This window comes from Megascapheus bottae, chromosome 3 (assembly GCF_031878675.1).
Source record: "Megascapheus bottae isolate mThoBot1 chromosome 3, mThoBot2.hap1, whole genome shotgun sequence".
NCBI lineage: Eukaryota > Metazoa > Chordata > Mammalia > Rodentia > Geomyidae > Megascapheus > Megascapheus bottae.
In genome coordinates, this window is record NC_143511.1 from 81,469,857 (window position 1) to 81,490,976 (window position 21,120).

General features: G+C 38.9%; 1 protein-coding gene across 8 annotated transcripts in view; it reads right to left on the reverse strand.

Annotated features, from left to right (window-relative positions):
• Positions 1-1,459: 1,459 nt before the first annotated feature.
• Positions 1,460-21,120, reverse strand: part of Strbp (spermatid perinuclear RNA binding protein) — a 105,868-nt gene continuing 86,207 nt past the window's right edge. For 6 of the 8 annotated variants that reach the window (XM_090330604.1, XM_090330600.1, XM_090330603.1 and 3 more), the window contains 5 exons: positions 18,817-18,951; positions 18,500-18,640; positions 13,670-13,793; positions 9,300-9,344; positions 5,519-6,474 (listed from right to left, as the gene is read on the reverse strand). In XM_090330604.1, coding sequence (XP_090186730.1) covers positions 6,398-6,474; positions 9,300-9,344; positions 13,670-13,793; positions 18,500-18,640; positions 18,817-18,951 — 522 coding nt within the window. In that variant the 3' untranslated portion in view covers positions 5,519-6,397. Of the gene's footprint in view, positions 3,191-3,736; positions 4,059-5,518; positions 6,475-9,299; positions 9,345-13,669; positions 13,794-18,499; positions 18,641-18,816; positions 18,952-21,120 lie in introns of those variants that run through there. The other 2 variants (XM_090330599.1, XM_090330605.1) reach the window with 2 other exon arrangements.

The following is a 21,120-nucleotide window of genomic DNA, read 5'->3' on the forward strand; positions in this document are numbered from 1 at the left end:
TCCTTGTCCACACTTTTTACAAAATTAGAGCAGCTCAGAGCTCAATCTGTGTTCTCCACTATAACTCACCTCCTACTAAAAAGCCAGGGACACACCTGGCCCCCTCTCTTCTGAGCTTCCCCAAGTCTTCACAAGCAGGTACAGAGCAGAAATGGATGATGAGATTTACACTCATCATTTAGGCCATCACCATCAATTTCTCCATTTATCCATTCATCCGCTTGTTAAAAGGCAACTTCTCCACATATTCCAACAGGTAGACAAATGGGTACATAGAGAAACCAAGAGGCAATGCTTTCTAAGATTAACAGACAGAAGAAAGGCTTCATATGGAGATGTTTGCTCCTAGTATTAAATCAAAAGACAAGCTGCAGGATCTCCTCCAAAAAGAACCCAAGCCAGCAGCCTTCCAAGCATACTGCCAAGGGGCCTCCTTCCTTTCCCTCTCTGGTTTGTACTAGCTCATTCTCTATTCTGGCAGAAATACACTGGTATTCCTACCATTCATTCCTTGGAATCTGCAGGCAGGCAGTCTAAGCTGAGCCTTTGTGCAAGTCTAAGCAGCCACAAATCTCAAGCCAAGTACTTACAAACACAACCCTACCTCATGCAACAAAAACATGAGCAATCCTATCCAGCCGGGGGTCCCCTGACCATCACCAGGACCACCACCACCCCGCCCCCGAAGTGGCCCAAGTACCTGCTTCCCAAGCACCAGGCACAGGCTTGCCTCCTTCACAAATCTCCTGCCACTCCAGGCCACTACAGAAGAGTGAGCATTCAGAAATTCCCGTGCACAGGTACCATTCAAAACACTTTTAAGTATTAACTCACCAAATTTCCAAGCTCCAGAGGAAATGCTGGAGTGAGAGCAACATTTCAATTCAGATTCCCATATAGTTTCTACTCCCTGCTCCTAGCTGTACTGTAAAGCTTACAGTACAGTGCATTATGATATAATGTTTTAAAGTCTCTGAAGATCACTTCAAACATCAATGGAGCTATTATAACTAAAATAATAATATGGGAAAGGCCATCAACTTAAATTCTTGATTAACAGTCCTTCTGAAAAGATATTGCAGCAAAACAGGGACTCCTTTTTTTTTTTAATCTAAGAAGTTCTGTGCTTTGTAAATAAGTGCTAGACAAAACTATACTGATACTGAAATTCACTTCAGATAGTTGCTTGGCTCTGTTCATTTGCCAATCACCTCCCTACCAGTCTGCTAGTTACACAGAAACAAACCCATGGTCACTGGACACATGGCATCAGATAAATGAGCTATAAGACCATGCTACCTTGCTGGCTCTAGGTGACTTCAGAGATCCCTCACCCCCTTAGAAGATACTGGCATAAAAAGAGTGAGAATGACAGGAAAGACCAATTTTTTTTTTAGCTTTTCCAGGTCTTTAAGGCTCTGAACTGCTAGAGATTGATATACCTGAGAGGGGCAGAGGGGCAGAGGGGCAGGAGGGGAAAGGGAATAGGAACAATGACAGCTCATTCCCCTAACTCACTACTGAATATTGTCCTCCACTACCAATTATTAACGAAAGGGGGAGATTATAGCTAATGATTTTAATAGTACCACCCCCCACCCTGTTTTAAAAAAAAAAATGCTGCCATTATTTAACCACCTTGTTCTTTGTGGTCCAAAAAAAAAAAAAACTGCAATAAAAGAAGTATTTGTCATTCATTTCATTCTGTTACACACTTGGAAAGATTCATGAACATAAACCAGAGCAGGATTCAGGTCCTCAAAAGTGCCAGGGAAATATGTTAAGTGATGCCAAGCTCAGTGACTTGAAAGGGTATACTATTATTCAGTAGCTCAAAATTATACTACTAAATTATCTTTTGCCACTAACACTATTTGTGTCTCCAAAAGTTGGACATTTATAATAAGAGCCAATTCCACCAACAATGAGTCTCTCAGACATTGAACTCTCCACTTGTCCAAACCTCTGTCCCCTGATACCCAGCACAGGGCCTGCCAGCTTGTAGGCCCTGGACTGTGTGAGCAACACTGGGCTGCACTTGAAACCAGCCAGCTCTACTCTGGCCAAGGTTTTACAGATGCCAAAGCCTCCTGAACTGTACATACAGATCCTGTATGGAGGAAAAAAGTTCTAGCAACCTTAAAGTCAGTAATAAGCAGAAATTGCTTAGAAACAAATATAAAACATGAAATTGATTTCAACCTCCCCAATTATATATCAGCCTTAGCAGAAAATGTCTACTACATAATGCATTTTGGTCACACTGAATGAAGCGTATCCTTATTAAAATATTTATCCTAGCTCTCACATCATTTAAATGAACTCCATGATGACTGAACAAAGTGGGAAATGATTATTTTAGCTACTAACCTAGAAAAGCCTTAAATCTATTTGACTCTGCACTCAGTATTCACTTTTCTGAATCTTACCAAAGTTGGTTCTGCAAATAACTAGCTTAACTCAATCAATTATATTTATTTCCCATAGTTACCTTAATGGTTTGGGTTTTTTAAACTGTCTGATTTGTTTTTCATTCTCTATTGCTTATTTTTTTTTAAATATGGCTTCTTGCTGTTGTTGTACTAGGGCATACAACACAGATCAGAGATTTTCATTTCTCAGGGAAGTTTCTCTCCTTGAGAAGTTGGCACTTTGATTCTGAGCTCGTGCAGCACCTACACATATGAATCCGACAGCATGGTCACCAATCTTGCTGCTTTTAAACTAGAGTGCCCTGTCATCACTTCTTAGGTGATCTGTTCCTACCACTTAAACAAGTATCTGCAGGTACATGTAATTTGCATACATGTTGTATCCTAAGTTTCTATACACATACACTCAACTCGGTGAATGTAAAATGTATCTCTTGAATAAAAAGCATTTTACAAGGGTATTAAGACAAATGCTGAAAATAATTATTTTACATTTTATTTAGACCATTAAAAATTTTAAAGTAATGTGATGACGTAAGACCTAAAAGATCAAATACATCATATGATTGTCATTTATGCAGGCTGCGTTATTTTTCTCTTTAATCAGAAAATAAAAGAGCTTACCTTTGTATACTGAGATCACAGCTTACAGTCACTATATCTCAGCCTATTTTATACAAGTGATATGGCTACGAAGGTCCGAGGAGAACGAGAATAAAGTGAGATAAACGTGCTGAAAACTGCTTAAAAGTATTAACCTGAAATACACAGAGGGTCCAACACCAGTTTTTAAAATACATTAACGAGGTATACCCAGCTCTTCATTTAATAATGGTGACTGATTCATGATTTTCAAACATTCATCCAAATTTTTTAAAAAGAGGAAAAGAAAAGGCTAACACTGGCAGAATTAATCAGTGGCTTGTTCCCCAGGTTAACAATTTTAAGAGATAACAAACAACATCAGGAATTATGTAAACCCAACTCCTTACTTTGCAGGGTTGTATGATCTACCTGGTCAGCATGAGGTATGTTGGAAATCTATGGGACCCTCACCTGGCAAAAGAGATGGGGCGCTCCTGCAGCCTGAAGAGACACAGGCTGTTGCTAGCCACATCTCTGGTGAGGCATCAGCCACCACCAAAAAGATATGGATTAAGGAAAATCCCAATCTCAGAGAAATGATAATACTGCTAGCTGACGCAGTCAGGAATGTAACTATTGGACTTATGTGCTAAAAAAGTTTAAAAAGTGTCAGAAGATAGCACAGCTCACAGGCAAATTCTAAGTTCTATCTAATTGGTCTGTAAACTCCCTGACAAGAGCTACGCTAAAGGGGTTAAATACAGATATTGCTAGGTTTTTACAAAGGAAGTTTTAAAACAGACACCGTGGCTTTGGGCAAAGTATTGCTCTTCTTTAAAATGATCAGTCATTGCTTTCAAAAAGAAGGTGTCAGAGTGGTGTATCTGAAAGTTGGAAAGCCTCAAGACATAGAAATTGCCATTTCAAGCCAGACAACCTGATGGTTCTAGAAGTCAGAGAAGAAATCTTGAGGGCCCAAGTGAATAATAAATGGTGCGACGCTCAGAGGTTGGCAATAGGGGCTGTCAATGAAAAAACCACCTACAGTGGAAAAAAGAGCAGAGAAGCAAAACTTTACATTAATTTCATACAATTTGATGAAGCCAAGGGCTTCATTTAGATTTCTCTGCTCTTTCAGCTGTAAGTGGAATTTTCATTACAAAATGGAGGAGGAGGAAGGGCAGAAGGTAGGGGGACACTTAATTCATCACAAGAGTTTAAACAGTTGAACTTGCATGGTTACCACTTCTAACAAAGGACTGACAGCTCAATTATTTTAAGTAAAGCAGAGAAATGTAAAAGTTTGCAGCAACTGGGCAGGTTTACAACATGGTTAGTAACTTTCAACAAACAACAAAATTTTGAAAGAGAGAGAGAGAGAGAGACTTGGTAGAAACCATTTGAAATGACTGCCATCATGTTGGAAAACAGCACAGCTCCTTTTTCTATCAGAGAGGGGTTATGAAGTAAGTCAAAAGAATTTTCTGAAGTGAAATCTCCAAGGAGATTCCAAATTTGATAATCAATTTCAAATAATAGTACAACTGAAGTGCCAATTAATATTCCAAAAACAGAGGACTATAGTAAATATTTAATTAATAAAAACTGAACACTACCAGCCATGCTTTTTCTTCTCAATGATGGCTCTGTTTCATCCATAGGTCAGCAAAACGAATCAATGAAACGTGACAACTCCCAGCTGAAATGAGCGCTTCTTGTTTATGTCTAGCTACTAATGCACAGGATGAGAATGGTAAGTTACAGCTATTTCCAGCAAGTGATGAGGTTTTATTAAAGTATCACCCACCACTAACAAAGACAAAGGGTCAGGAGAAGAAGCAAATTATTGTGTGCTATACATCTGAGAAGGGATACTAACATTTGTGGTTTTGTTACCCATTTAATCCTCATAGTGGTCCCAAAGAAATCTGGCATTCAATTTGTTTTACTTTGAAAAGCCCACTTTCACTATTGGGCACTGTTCAGTTTTGAAAAGCTGAATTTAGCAGGAAAAAGGAAAGCTAGTTCATACCAAACGCAGATATTTTTAAATCACAGTGATTTGTAAATATCAAGAGGAGACCATACTGTTGCCTTCATGGGGGTGAGTACCTTAATGAAACCATTACCTTCTAGTAATATCATCAGCTTTCCAAACAAGGTGAGAATGCAGGTGGAGGGCTTCAATCTGCACCCTTTACAGAACAGCACACTGTTAACCAACTCATCAGTTTCCACCAGCATCATAGGTGTCTTAAAAATAAATGCTGACCCATGGCTGAAACCTGTCACTTTCCACAGCAGCACTCAACAAGAACTGGGACAATTGAAGAGCAAGTTTTTATGGGGACCCTGTTGCTGCTTTAGATTCTGATATAATTGAAGAGGAAAGGAGACCCTTCAAGGAATCCCAGAAAAAACTGCTAATCTATCTGCATGTAAAAAGCCAGGGAGTGAACACAGTATCTTACAGAGTGAAGAAGGCCACAAGAACAAAAGAGGGTGATTAATTAATTTATTTTTTAAAACTTGGAAATTGTAAACTAAAATAATCACAGTCTTCCTTCCCCATCTCTGAGTAGTGCCATCATTTTAATCAGAAATTCTGAGATAACAGAATGTAACCTTTATCAAAATGATGCCCTTGTACATCCAGAGTACAAGAGCTTACAAAGCAAGCACACTGGCTCAAACTAACAATCACCTTTGCTTTGTTTTAGCGTTTCCTTACAAATGAATGGGTCTCTAGGGCTAAGTTATTGTTAGTTCACAATTCCCTATAATTTAATACCAAACATATAAAAAATAAGCTAAAACAATATTCAAACCCATGTTTTATTGGCTTTAATTACACACTTCAATATTTACAAAGATAAAGTTTAAATGAAAGGTCTCTATTGTATATAAAAAAAATAACTACAGCCCAAATTAAAGTGCCCTGGGGCAAGTAGATATCACTCAGCTAAGTATCAGTGACTGCATCAGGAACCAGGCAGTACTCTGTGTTACAACAAAGCATTTTATTTGTGATCAGTGTCTGAGACTCTATACATCCTTCACAAATTTAATTTTACATAATCGGATACTCTCTTAAAACTTAAACTTTGAACTGCTAGACTTATTTCCCTAAAACAGAAGGGCTGGTATAAATTATTTTCCAGAAATGAGGTACCGTTTCACAGAACTGGTTTCTTTTTGTTTTCAAGTTTTAGAGAACTAAATTTGTATTTGTTAAAATCAAAAAGTAGGAAAGATGTTCTTTACAAATAATTCTGATCAAGTATGTGTTCAATGAAAGCAGGATAAAAAGGCTTTTTCAATCTAACATTCTGCATTGTATTGTATTAAGTTGTTCAATAGGAATGAGCTTCTGTCATTTACTAAAAGAATGAGTAGTGGGGAACAGGATATGTTGGGAATTTCATAACGGGTAACAGAACCATTCTCTTGGGCAAACCTACAGAGAAAAGAAACGAAGAGGACTCAAATAAAAATTCCAAGTAAAAAAAAAAAGTCTTACAGTAATTATCATTAACCTTTTCCAGATTAGTCAGTCAACATTAACCATTTGGAAGAGGCCCAAAATTTCTTGCAGATTTCCTATTTTGAAATTGTTCTTGTACTCTGATATTTTCTACTCAAAAGTGAGATGGCTGCATCATAGGAAAAATGATACTGAGAAATGAGTGAGCTGTCATGAAGTTTAAAAATCAAAAGCAATGCTATTAATTGATATTGGTATTCTAAAGTAACTCTTGAAATTCATACCAGTTCTCAATTTGGCACATCACATACTAAAGAAGAAACAGGGACTGTTAAGATACACAGCACAACTCTCTGTGCAGGCCTCAGCTCCTTGGAAAACAACCAGAGCTATCTCCAGGGTTTGTCTTCTTAATGATTACTGCCAATATTGGCATGGCAAATCTGGAAAGATTAATTACTTTCTAAATTTTGTAATTAATACGTTCTTGTGGCCTCACAAACTTCTGCATACTCCAGCAGGATTTGAAATCTGTTCCTATACTTATTCTGATATATAACCTATGGAGAAATCACAAAGCAGCAACAGCAGGTATTCAAGAGCACTAGATGATCAGAGGGAAATTACCCCACATGCAACAGCTTTACGAAGGCCAAAAGACATATTTACCTTACAGCCAAAATAAAGCATCGTTTTAGTAGGTTTGCATCACAGTAACATTTAAAAACCAAATCTTTTATGTGAAAAATGGGGGCATCAAACTTCACCAGCTTTGGAAGTCAGTTATATGGCAGATGGAAGAGAGGAGCCCTCAGAAGTGAGGCTCAGAGGCCACAGAGTGACAGCATAATGTTAAAAGAGGAAACAGAGGACCAAGAGAGAAAATTAAAAACACTAAGGAAAAACATGAATGTAACTTAGGAATCTAGATACAAATTGTTTTAAAAGGAAAAAGTAGTCCTTGGCAAACCTGAACTAAAGAACCTGAAACCTACTATATGACTATTACAAAGACACAGACTTAAAAATCTGCCCTGAAAGGCAGGTTCTCTAAGACTCACATAAGACACAATAAAGCAAATGAATCTAATGAACTGGATCTGGGTAAGATGAATCTAGAAAGATGAGCATTCAGGATATCCAGAAATTGATGAACGGCAAAAGCCAATGGCCAAATCATGGCCAAATCAAAAAGAGCTAAGAGTCTGCATTCAGAAGCAAACCTGGACTAGTCCTCAATGCCCAATCACCATAATGTCACTCTAGCTCAGAATTTGGGGAAGTCCTCATCTATACCTGTGTGTGCCTAAGAAGAAACTAAGGCCAAGAAGGTTTTGGGGAGGAAGGAAGTACTGGGGTTTGGATTCAGAGCTTTGTGCTTGCCAAACACTCTACCACTTGAGCTATACCTTTAGTTTTAGTTTGTTTTACAAAACAGGGCCTCACATTTTTATCCGGAGTCAATCTTCAACTGTGGTCCCCCTACTTATGTCTCTCATGTAGCTGGGATTATAGATACTATATTCTGCTTTTTTGTTGAGCTAAGGTCTAACTTTTGGTTCCTCAAAAAAAAAAAAAAAAACTCACCTTCCTCTCTCCACCTACTATTTAGCTGGTATTACAAAAGCATGAACCATCAAACCTATCAAGCAAAGGTTTTGAGTCCACACTCTGTATTGCCTAAACAAAACTTGCTTCGAATGTGTGGCTCCTGCCAGTTCTCTACAAATTTTAATAAGGCAAAGAAGTCAAACTATTCATTTTCTACTTAGTTCTACAACTATGAAATCAGATGAAGCTTTAGTTTAGCAATGTCTTAAGGATTTCATCCACATGAATAAGGCAGAGCTGATGTAAAGAGGAAAATGTTCATGTAGAAGATTCATGTCACAAAGAGCAATACATGAAGGGTTTTTTGCCTTCTGTGTGTATACCCGCCCAGCCTGGGGCTGTGCAGACACACATTCTCACACACATGCACACATACTCTCTTGTTATCTTCTTCTCTCAATTACAAACATCCTGCAGATGGCTTGATTCTATAACAGACAGCACCTGAGTTAGGAAAACTAAGAGCATATCACTGACTCCAAACCTACTGCCTCCATTGCCACATAAACCTCATTCAAAAGTTATCCAAAGGGCCATTGAAATGAATTTGCATATTTGCTGTTATTTTCTTTTTTTACTGGGTTGGGACAAGACAAGTCTACTGATTTTCCAGAATAAATGACTGACTTTTTACAGAATTTAAAGAACATGCTGGTAAACGCTCACCACCAGTTCCTCTTTAGGACCAAGCATAACCATTTATCTCAGCCCCCAAAGCAAAATGTAGAAAAAAGGATGGCAGCTACAAATTTAAAGTAACCGTTTTCTAGTTTTGACTCAAATCACCCATTGTTCACACAGATATAAGCCAGAAAGTTCATGAGATCGTATAACTGGCAGGCAACCAGGCTAGAAACTGATCATGGCCCTTTAGTAGCCTTTGAATGGAGTATAAGTTGGCTGTAAGAAGAATTACTTAAAATGTTTAATTTCAATATGGTCAGAAACAGGCAATTAGAACAAGCAGTCCTTCAATCAGGCAAAGCAGGTAGAAGAGCAACTCTAACCAAACCAAGAACCACAAGGTTGTGGCATTTTCAAAGGGAATTTAAGTTGTGTCACTAAAATGATTATTAGGTCTGAGATCCCTTGATTCATTTACTGAATGAAATCCTGGAAACAAACTGTGCTTTGGATTGTTCTGACAGACTCACTAAAAGAAGAAATCAATGAGATGGTATACATACCATAGGCAGGTGCAGCTGTGCTGTAACCATAAGGAGCTCCATAGCCTGGTACAAAGAAGAAGAATGCAAATCATTTCAGAACCAAACGCAATTGCACTGGCCTGATTCACAATCCGCCTGGCATGGCACCCTAGGCCAGAAGCTGGAGAGTGGAGAAACACGCTCATAGTAGTTCTAGTCTACCACTGTGTCTATAAGGATCTCACTAACCGTCAAAACTATGTCTCTGCATTGCCATGCTGCAGTGTAATTATGCGCTTGTCCATGTTTCTTACTGGAGTGGCAGAAACCAAACCTTATCTATTTTTACATCATCTACACCTTGCAGAATGTCTATACCATCTGTTAAACCAAAGAATAGTTAGAACCACTCAAATCATTAATTTCTCTAAGCTGAAACTTTTCACATCTCAATTGTGAAAACATTGACAGCATAGGTTGAGGCCTTAATTGCCATCTAAGAGAATATGTAACTCAGGTCTAAGCCCAGGGCAAGGTCCAAGACTTGTTGATATCTAAATGACTGGCCCAGCACAAGGTTTCTAAGAAAATTAGCATCTAATACATAAGAAAAATGCTCATATTATTAAATAAAAACCAGTACAAAAAACAGATGTTTTTAGCCAATTAGTTCTGGCATTAATTCTTATAAATCTTTGTTTGGATAAATAATGTATGAGTTGCCATCTAGTCATCTTTAAAATAAAAAAGCTCCCATGCTTCTTTATACTGCAAAGATGAGAAACACCATGTCAATAGAATTTTCCATTTTTAATTTTAGATATGTAAATACAAACTTGCTTCATCATCAAGTCTCCAGAAAGAAAGAGAGAGAGAGAGAGAGAGAGAGAGAGAGAGAGAGAGAGAGAGAGAGAGAGAGAGTGTGTGTGTGTGTGTGTGTGTGTGTGTGTGTGTGTGTGTGTGTGTGTGTGTGTTGGATTGGGGGGGTGCTGGTTCTGGGGTTTGAACTTAAGGACATGGGCTCTGTCCCCGAGGGGGTTTTTGCTCAAAGCTAGTGCTCTACCTGCTGAGCCACAGCTCTCTACTTCCAGCTTTTTGAAGGTTAAATGGAGTTATGATTCTCATTGACTTTCCTGTCCCAGCTGGCTTCAAACTATGATCCTCACATCTCAGCCTCATGATCAGCTAGGATTACATGTGTGGGCCACTGGTGCCCAGCTACAAATTAATTTCTAAAACAGAAAAAAAGCCATGACACCTAAATGGGCTCTAGACAAATTTCTACACCAAAACAAATCTAGCCTTTTCACACTATAATTCCTTTTTCTATATAAAACTTCCTGCTACTCAAATGAATTTTTTTGTCTTCTCTATATAACCAACTGTTACTTAAATCCAAGATCAATTGTCACCTCTCCTGGGAAGAGGACCAGCTATTGATTCCATATTATATTTTCCTCATACAGAACAGTCCAAATTCAAGTGTTCCATCCTGCCCCACCTAAACATTCAATGGATCTTAATTAGTTAACTTTGAAAACCCAGTTTTTAGATTTCTATTTGAGATAAAGCACTCAAAAGAATGCCAAAGAATGTAAACTGCTTTCAGACCCTGAATCAAAACACTTCCTAATGGATGACAGGTTTTGTTCTTAGTTTTTTGTTTTTTTATACTTTAGTCTATACTTGAATTATATTAAACAGTCATGGTACTTCACTATAATGTATATTTAAAGAAGACACAATGAAACTAAATATCTCTCTCTCTCTCTCTCTCTCTCTCTCTCTCTCTCTCTCTCTCTCTCTCTCTCTCCCCCTCCCCTTCCTTCTCTCCCTCCCTCCCCTCTCCCTCATCCCTCCACCCTCTTTCAGAAGGTGACAGTACTAGGGTTTGAACTCAGGGCCTTATGCTCTTGCTTGTCTTTCCCTGCTCAAGGCTGGTACTCTACCACTTGAGCCACATCTCCTCTAACAATGCAGCTGAAATAATCAACAGGACAAGGACATGACAGCAGAACCAAAGGTGGAATTAAGACTTTTAAAAGTCTGCATATAAAATCTATTCCAGGAAATGCCAATGCTACAGTTTTGAGACTTTACCTCCTTAAAAACAGATGACACTACAACTATGAGACACTGGTCACTCATCAGACCATTGGGAATCTAATACACCTCTTACAAGCAAGGTGTTTTTAGTTACATCAGTTTTCTTGGCCTCACTCAGCCTCTATATCACTGTAAAATATTTTTAATAGTTCCACACCACACAGAATATGCTCTAGAAATGGCACAAACTTAATCATTATCCAGACTGACCTAAACTGAACCTTCTCTAGGCCACAAAAGAAATGCCTTTCTGTAAAATTTCAAAGGCTTTTAAAATGTCATCTCCAATACTCCCTTTCCAGTGTCACTTCGTCAGGGAAACCTTTAGAGACTGTAGACTATATCAGGATCCTCAGTTGTAGGCTTTCATGCCACAATCTCCCCCATTCTCACTCAGCTCAGTCTGTAATTGTTACTACCTAGTTAAAGCATCTTACTCCTTCAAATTGTAATCTGAATAATAACAAAATCTAAATCTACAGTATGATATAGCATGTTTATGAGACATATCTTGGAGCAATGCAACTGGAATCAACTTCTAGAATTATAATTCCAATGCCATATCACTCAGAAACTCCCAAATGAGCTATTCTAATTCTCTTAGAAGAAAATAAAATTATAAAGAAACTTTCAGGGATGTTACCTTAAAAATCTGACTGAATAAAACCTAATCTTTATTATGTTTGTTGTTGTTCTGGTCCTGGGGCTTGAACTGAGGGCCTAGGCATTATTAGTGAGCTTATTTTTTTGCTTAAAGCTAGCACTCTATCACTTGAGCCATAGTCCCATTCTGGGCTTTCTGGTAGTTAAAGGAGATAGTAGTCTCGTGGATGTTCCTGCCCAGTGGCTTCAAACTGTGATCCTCAGATTTCAACCTCCTAAGTGGCTAGGATTACAAGCATGAGCCACTGGCACCTGGCTAAGACCTAGTATTTATGCAGATTTCACCACAACTAGTAAGTACAGTGGCTTGCTTGCTGGCGATGTGGAAATTTTCATCAGTTCAACATTGCTAAGAACTTCATTTTAACAAAATTATTAGAAATCCATGGCTAAAACTATATAGGGATGTGAACGGAAAGCACAATGAAGGCAGCTGTCCCCATCACCCTCAGGTCACATGGCAGGAAAGAAAAAACCAATCTTGGAATTACAAACATGTACTTCAAATCCTTACATTGATGCTTAGCACTTGTTTAACTGAGGCCAGTTACCTTATCTCCCCTAGAACTCAATTTTAGTATCTTCATTATCTGGAAATTAATTTCTACCCAAAGAAAAACACAGTGAATATTAAAAGCACAATTATATGCAAACCTCTGGTGTATGATAAGCTCAGGATAAATTCCTTTTTGCAAATCACTTGCACTATTTTTTTCCTGTGACAGTTTTGCAAATACAAAATTTAACACATACTAATGAAATCTCTCCTACCTATGCACACTCCCATGTTTAGAAGTTCCTTAACCATTTCTCCCTTGTTATGTGCACAATACAATTTCTATGTTCTCACAAAATATGTTCTTCTCATTCTCAAAATGAAAACTAAGTCCTTTATTGCTCTTCTGTCATCTTCCTCTAAGAAAGCAAAACTCAGGCCAGGAGTGTAGCCTAGTGGTGGAATGCTTGCATAGCATGCACAAAGACCTGGGTTCCATTCCTTTCTACCACATACATAGAAAAAACCAAAAGTGGTGCTGTGGCTCAAGTGGCAAAGCTACGGCTCAAGTAGGAGAGCTCTAGCCTTGAGAAAGCCCAAGGGCAGAAGTCAGGCCCATGACTGGCAAAATAAAAAGAAAAGAAAAGAAAGCAAAACCCAAGGGGGGGGGAAAGGCTATGGTAGTCTGTACGTTTTTTTCACTTTTAGTTCAGATGGGAAAAAAAAATAAAAGAAAAAGAAAGAAAAAGAAGAAGAAAAGAAAGCAAAATCCAAGGGGAAAAAAAAGCTATGGTAGTCTGTACACTCTTTTCATTTTTAGTTCTGAATACTTACCTTCATTCTTCTTTTTTTTTTTTTTTGCCAGTCCTGGAGCTTGAGCTCAGGGCCTGCCATTCTCCTTGGGCTTTTTCAAAGCTAGCATTCTACCTCTTAAGCACCGCTTCCGCTTTTTCTGTGTATGTGGTACTGAGAAATCACACCCGAGTCATCCTGTGTGCTAGTCAAGCACTCAACCACTAGGTCATGCTCCCAGCCCTGAAATACTTACCTTCCAGGTTGTATTCCAAGGACCCCGAGTAACCCTGGAAAATGAAGATGCTCTGAACACTAAAGAGGCAGATAATCTTTTGCAGGTAGTACTAACCTGGAGCTATGTAGCCAGGAGCAGCTGTCGCCCCAACAAAGGCTCCCCTTGTCAGAGTTCCTCTTCCTCTGCCCCGAACTGCCTGGACTGCTGCAGATACAGCTGTATTCACAACACCCTTTGCCTATAAGTACACAACACATTTTTATCACTAAAAAAAACTATCAGCCTCTCATTTCTTTGATGCAAAATCACCATGAAAATCTGGGCCCTCAGGTGACATAACAAGTTGTCTGTGATTAGAATCTTCAGTGAATCGCCTACAAAATAAAAATGACATTCTATCCCACATGCTAGGCACAAAAGCATGTAAAGTAACTTTTCACTAGAGAGTATATCCAGACAGAACTCACATTTTACATATAAAATTCAGTAGTTAAATCACATCTAAGTCATTTTAGGCCTGACTGAGGATAACTTTTATTTAATTATATAAACAACTGATATGTAGGTTTGAAAACCAGCAACAAAATATCCACAAATAGCTAGAAATCTAAGTGAAGTGTTTTTTCGTTTGTTTTGTTTTTAAAGAACAGATGGAAGATGAAAAGGATAATGTCTTTTCTTTTTGTTTTATTTTTTCTAGGTCAGTGACAGACTCAAACTGGGTACCTGCAACCACTTTGGCTCACTGACTAGTGGTCTACCAACTGAACCACATTTCTAACCCCCCAAAGCCAGCCAGTTTCTTATCCATGACCTCAAGAAGGTCATGGCATTTCTTTGAGCCTATTTCTTCTGAGTATATTTGTGTATATCAACCATTAAATACCTCAAAAACTCCTTCTTGCTATAAATGCTATGGCTATGGAAAGTCACATAATTTTTCTCTGGAATTCTCCCCATTGACTGTAAAATGAGAATGACAAAGCTCACTTTAAAATTTAAAAAAGAAATAAAACAAACAACAACAAAAACAACCAACTCCTAACAGAGTGAAAGAAAACAGCACTCCAAGAAAAGCCAGAAGTAGAACTGGTAAATCAAAAAGTAACACTATACACAATTGCTAAAATAACCCTCCTTCTCCCTAAATGAATATTCTAGAAAATCAAATAGTACCTAGACAAGTTTTTTAGTGTAAAAATACAGTAAGAATTGAAGCTAGAAACTATTAAGATTCCTGACATTAGCCAAAGTGCAAGGCAAGTACTGCAGAGCTTCAAAGAGAACCAAGGAAAGTCAACGGTGTTTAGGAATTGAAAGTCAGAGAATGAAGATGCTAGTCTTATGTCAACAACAACAAAACAAAAAAACTGGCACTTTATTCCTCCCATAATGGCAGCTATCTCATATCTGACTACCCATAGGACACTTCCAAGGTCCAAAGGTCATTCACAGAGACAGCCATTCTTCTTTTTCCCCTGAAATAAACCAGTCCACACATTCAAACAGACTACTTGGCTGTCAAACACATTAAACCCATAAGTATCAACAAAGCTTCTGGTATGGAAAATTTATAAAATTGAATGGATTCCACATTTTGACCCTTTTTTTTTTTTTGGCCAGTCCTGGGCTTGAACTCAGAGCCTGAGCATTGTCCTTGGACTTTTTCAAGGCCAGAGTTCTACCACTTGAACCATAACACCACTTCTGGCATTTCCCTATGTATATGATACCGAAGAATCAAACCCAGGTATTTGTACATGCTGGGCAAGCACTCTACCACTAGGCCAAACTCCTGGCCCTTTTTTAAAAAAAATTTTAAAGCATGTTTTAGTTAAAAGCAGCAACAAATTGGCAGGAACAGAGTAAGTCCAGTAGAGATGGAACTCATTTTTCCATAAAGAAACTTCACTACATAATAAATCAGGAGTAGGAAATCTTTTTCTGCCATGGGCTATTTAGATATTTATAACATTCAAAGGCCATAAAAAAATTATAAATGCAAGCCGGGTGTGGTGGCTCACACCTATAATCCTAGCTACCTAGGAGGCTGAGATGTGAGGATCGAAGTTCAAAGTCGGCTTGGGCACTAAAGAACCTGAAACTCTAATCTCCAATTAATCACTAAAAAAATGGAAAGTGGGGCTGTGACTCCAGGGGTAAGGCAGTACCCTTGAGATGAAAAGCTCAGGGACAACACCCAGGCCCAGAGTTCAAGCCCCATGACCCACAAATAAATAAATGCATATATATATATATATATATATGCATATATATATATATGCATATATATATATGCATTTTATGGGCAGCCCATAAAAGTATGTCTGTCCTCTCATGTCAAAATAATTTCTGCAGGCTGCTTATGAGATCTGCTGACTGGAGGTTCTTCACCTCTGAAAAGCAAGCAATTGAACCTAGGCTTTTTATACACAAAATTTTGTGATAAAATACAAGATGTAGGGTTAAAAAAAAACACAATGTAATAATGGCTTTTCTACATACTCTAGAACATATTTTGTCTTTATAAACTAAAAGAATCTTATTTTTCACATGTAAAAATGAAATTTTTACATGTATACCAAAAAACTTAAAAAGATTTTGTTTTTATTGATTTGTTTTACTGCTTTGGGGGGGGGGCACACGGGCTTAAACTCTGGCCTGGGTGCTGCCCCTGAGCTCTATGGCTCAAGGTTACCGCCCTACCCTTGACCCACAGCCCCACTTCTGATTTCTAGTGATTAACTGGAGATAAGAGTCTCATGGCTTTGTATTGACCGCGCTAGTCTTGAACCATGATCCTCAGATCTCAACCTCCAGAGTAGTATTACAGGAGTGAGCCACTAACACCCAGCTAGTTTTACTACTTTTTATGTTAGCTGGCTATTTACATTTTGAATCTTAGAATTTAAGCAGTGTTGATCATAGTTGATAAAGGAAGCATAAGTAAAACAAAACAAATGTCCAGATGACTTAACATGCAGGAAGGACATCCAGGGTCTCTGGACAATTGGAATGGAAACCATCCCCTTCTACAATGGACTTAGTGTATACAAAAGAATTGAAACACAAGAAGTTCAATAATTTAAATACTCTTCAGTTCCTTTTATTTACCTAAACATTTTTAATATATTTGTATTGCTCATATAATTTATTCAGACGTTAGTCCTGTACCAGCACTCATGACACTGAGAATGTACCTTATAATTAATTACCCCTCTTCCTGTTTTCTCTCCCCATCACACATGGTACATTTCTAGTTTTGATACATAAAGACGTACTCAAAAAAAGCATGTATTGGCCAGAAGTTTGGCCTAGTGGTAGAGTACTTGCCTACATGCATGGAGACCCAGGTTCAATTCCTTGGAAACACATACATAGAAAAGTGGGTGGTGTTGTGGCTCAAGTGGTAGAGTGCTAGTCTTGAGGAAAGCCCAAGGACAGTGCTTAGGCCCAGAGTTCAAGGAAAGAAAAAAAAAAAAAAAAAAAGCAGGCTGGGTGCGGTGGCTCACGTCTGTAATCCTAGCTACTCAGGAGGATGACATCTGAGGATCAAGGTTCAAAGCCAACCTGTGCACTAAAGTCCGTGAGACTGTTAGCTCCAATTAACCACTAGAAAATGGAAGTGGAACTGTGGCTCCAGGGGTAGGGTGGTAGCCTTGCACGAAGAGCTCAGGAACAATGCCCAGACCCAGAGTTTAAGCCCCACGACCCACAAAAAGAAAAAGAAAAAGAAAAACATGCATTAAGAGCCATTTTTCCAACTATCTAGTGAAAATTATAGAATTCCAGTGGCAGTGGCACAACAATGCCAGTAATCTGAAAAAGCAGGTGTCACATTCTGTGATGCCTATAAAGGAATATCTCCGGGCCAGGAGTTTGGTCTACTGGTAGAGTGCTGGCCTAGCATGCACGAAAACCCTGGTTCAATTCCTTGTTATCACCACATACATAGAAAAAAAACTGGAAGTGGTGCTGAGGTTCAAGTGGTAGAGCTCTGGCATTTAGAAAGTCCAAGGACAGTGCTCAGGCCCTGATTTCAAGCCCAGGACCGACCAAAAACAACAAAAAAAAACCCTCAAACAAAGCAGAAGAAGTAGAAAGAAGTGAGAGAACAGTGGTAGACCTGGAGAAAGAAGAGGTCTATGTAGTTTGGAAGCTCTCTGTGCTGGACAAGCACAAACTACCTCTGCATCGTATCAAGGACAGGCTCATACACACACACATATATATACAAACAGTAAACCTGGTCTTTTTTTTTTGGGGGGGGGTGGTCATAGAGCTTTATCTCTGGGCCTCAGCACTGTCCTAGAGCTCTTCACTTTTGAGCCACGTCACCACTTCCAGTTTTCTGGTGGTTATCTGGAAATAACATTCTCATGGACTTTTTTTTTTTTTTTTTTTTTTTTGCCAGTCCTGGGCCTTAAACTCAGGGCCTGAGCACTGTCCTTGGACTTTCTCAAGGCTAGCACTCTACCACTTCAGTCTCAGCACCACTTCTGGCTTTTTTCTATGTATGTGGTACTGAGGAATTGAACCCAGGTCTTCGTGCATGCTAGGCAAGCACTCTACCACTAGGCCAAACTCCCGGCCCCTCTCATGGACTTTTTACCCAGGCTGGCTTTGAAACATGATTCTCAGATCTCTGTCTCCTGAGTAGCTAGGATTACAGGTGTGAGCCACTGACACCTAGAAGTAAACCTGGTCTTGATGTACATTATTTATTACCTAGTCTAAGGAAAAACTGTCAAATTTACAAAACAAGAAATGACTTTATAAAGAGCCAAAGTGAAATGATATGTTAAATTGAAACCCCTTTGTATAACACTACACATAAAGGTAATTTGGGGAAGAGTAAAAAAATAGCTAAAGTGACACAAAAGCAGGAAATTTAATTCTCAGAGAATTTTGAAAAGCATTGCAAAGGTTAACCTTAACGCATACCTGAGGAATAATCTTCTTTTTCTTATTATTTGCTGCATTGGGGCCAGAAAATAGCTTCTCCAGGGCAGCTAATGCAGCACTTGCCTTTGCCACTTTCTTATTTGGACCTGCACCTCTAAATTTCTGCCCATCTACTTCTACCTGAAATCAAGAACACCACTTTGTAATTATCCATAGTAGTTTTAAGTTAAATAACAAAGACAACACCAGAAACCAAACAGTGCCCAAAGAACTGATAGCAATTTTTTTTTTAACGTAACAGTTCAGGATACCCTGTGGCTGTGGCAAAGTAAGGCTGCATGTGTCTAGGAACACACCTCCATTACAAAGCGCTTGTCATGGCTTCCACCGGTTTCTGAGATAAGTTCATACTTGAGACCTCTTCTTTTTTCATTGAGCTCCATGACAGGATTTTTGCCACTTGCTGTGAGGATAGGGCCCTGAGTTCTTACCTAAAAGAGATAGTAAGGCTGAAGGCTTAATCGTTAAGTTTAGAAAACCAAACTTATTAATATAAATTGTTAAAAAGGTCAGTAATTAAAATGAGTAACTTCTGTACATTAATAGCAAAATAGCATCAAAAAGTATAGATACAATAGGCAGTATAAATGCTACAATTATATCTAACCAACCAGCCACTGGCCAGTATTCAAAACTTGATGTAGCTTGCCACTCCAAGGTGGTTTAGAGTCTGATCCATGTTTCTCCTGACCTAACCAAACTGCAAATGACAAAGAACATAGAAGAAATAAAATTCAAATGATGTCTTAAGGGTCCATTATTTCTAACCTTTAGTGCAGCTAGGAAGTAACTCTAATTTTCTTAGTCTTGCCAAACAGATTTAAGGGTACCTAAAGTAAAAAGCTATTGCTTTTTACTTTGAAAAGCAGTAGCTTTTTACTTCAATCCCGAACTTTAAAATTCAGTTCCAATGAAGATACTTCTTTGCTCTCAAGGAGATAGAATGTGCTAGGAACCACTGATCCCATTATTACAAAGAATTTATGTTATAGAACAGATGTGTAGAGTTGAGAGTTTGGCCTAGCAGTAGAGTGCTTGCCTCATATACACAAAGACCCAGGTTCGATTCCTCAGTACCACATACATAGAAAAAAGCCGGAAATGGTGCTGAGGCTCAAGTGGTTAGAGCTCTAGCCTTGAGAAAGTCCAAGGACAGTGCTCAGGCCCTGAGCTCAAGCCCAGGACTGGCCAAAAAAAAAAAAAAAAAAGAATAGATGTGTATTACTTGAAACATACTAGAAGGAATCACTTTTGAGGGAGAGAGGAGATGAGAAGATGGACTCAGGGCCTTGTAACTTTCTAAAAGCCACTCTACCACCTAATCCCCATGTCCCTAACCCATTTTGCCTTAGTTATATTTCAGATAGGGTCTGCATTTTTGTCTAGGGCTGCTCTTGGACCTTCAGTTTACTCAAGTAGCTGACCACGTAAGTAAGGTTACCAAAGCAGGCTTACTGGCTGAAATGGGGGGAAGGGTCTCCCCAGGGTAGACCTGACCAACTATCCTCCCAATCACCACCTCTCAAAGGACTAGGGTTATAGGAATATGTCACTATGTCCAGGGGATAAGATTACAAGTGTAAGCCTGGCATGGCGGCCCATGCCTGTAATCCTAGCTACTCAGGAGGCTGAGATCTGAGTCAGTCCAGCTACTACTTTTTTCTTGGGGGGGGGGAGAAGAGGGTGGGTCATGGGGCTTGAAATCACCTAGGCACTGTCCCTGAGCTCTTCAGATCAAGGCTACCAACCTACCCTTGACCCAACCCCAACTTCCCATCTTACAGAAGTTAATTGGAGTTAAAGAGTCTCAGGTCCTTTGGTGCTCAGGCTGGCTTTGAAACTTGATCCCCAGATCTTAGCATCCTGAGTATCTAGGATTACAGGTGTGAGCCACTGCACCCAATCCGTGAGACTCTTATCTCCAATTAACCACTAGAAAACCAGAAGTGCTGCATCCACAGGGGGTAGGACAATAGCCTTGAGTATAAGAGCTCAGGGACAGCACCCAGGCCCAGAGTTCAAGCCCCATGACTGACCAAAAAAAAAAAAGATTACAAGTGTAGAAAAGAAACAATGCCGGTATGCCTAATAAGGTTCAAGTGTAGAGAGAGGTAGATCCAAAAATAAAACAATGACATAAATATTACAAATATAATTTTAAAAAGGAAAATCCTGAAGGTTGAGTACTTTTTGAGGCCAAACATATGTGTAATTTCACCACAGTTACTCAAGAAATGCTGGACAAACAATACGAATGTTCAAAAGCCACCATGTGTCTCACACATGTGTAATTCTAGACACTCAAGAGGAAGGTTGAGTTCAGAGGATCAAGGTTTGAAGCCAGTCTGAGCAAGAAGTCTATGATACTCCTATCTACAATATCCACCAAAAAGCCAGAAGTAGAAGTGTGGCTCAAGTGTTAAGAGTACTAGCCTTGAGCAAAAAAACTGACAGGACCCAGACCCTGAATTCAAGTCCCATGATACACATAAAGTAATGGACATTAGCACTGTCATAAGGAAATATTCTGTAGCTGCTGCCTCAGAAGTGAAATCATGGGCAATCTTCTTGATACATTTTTATAATTTATATTTTAAATT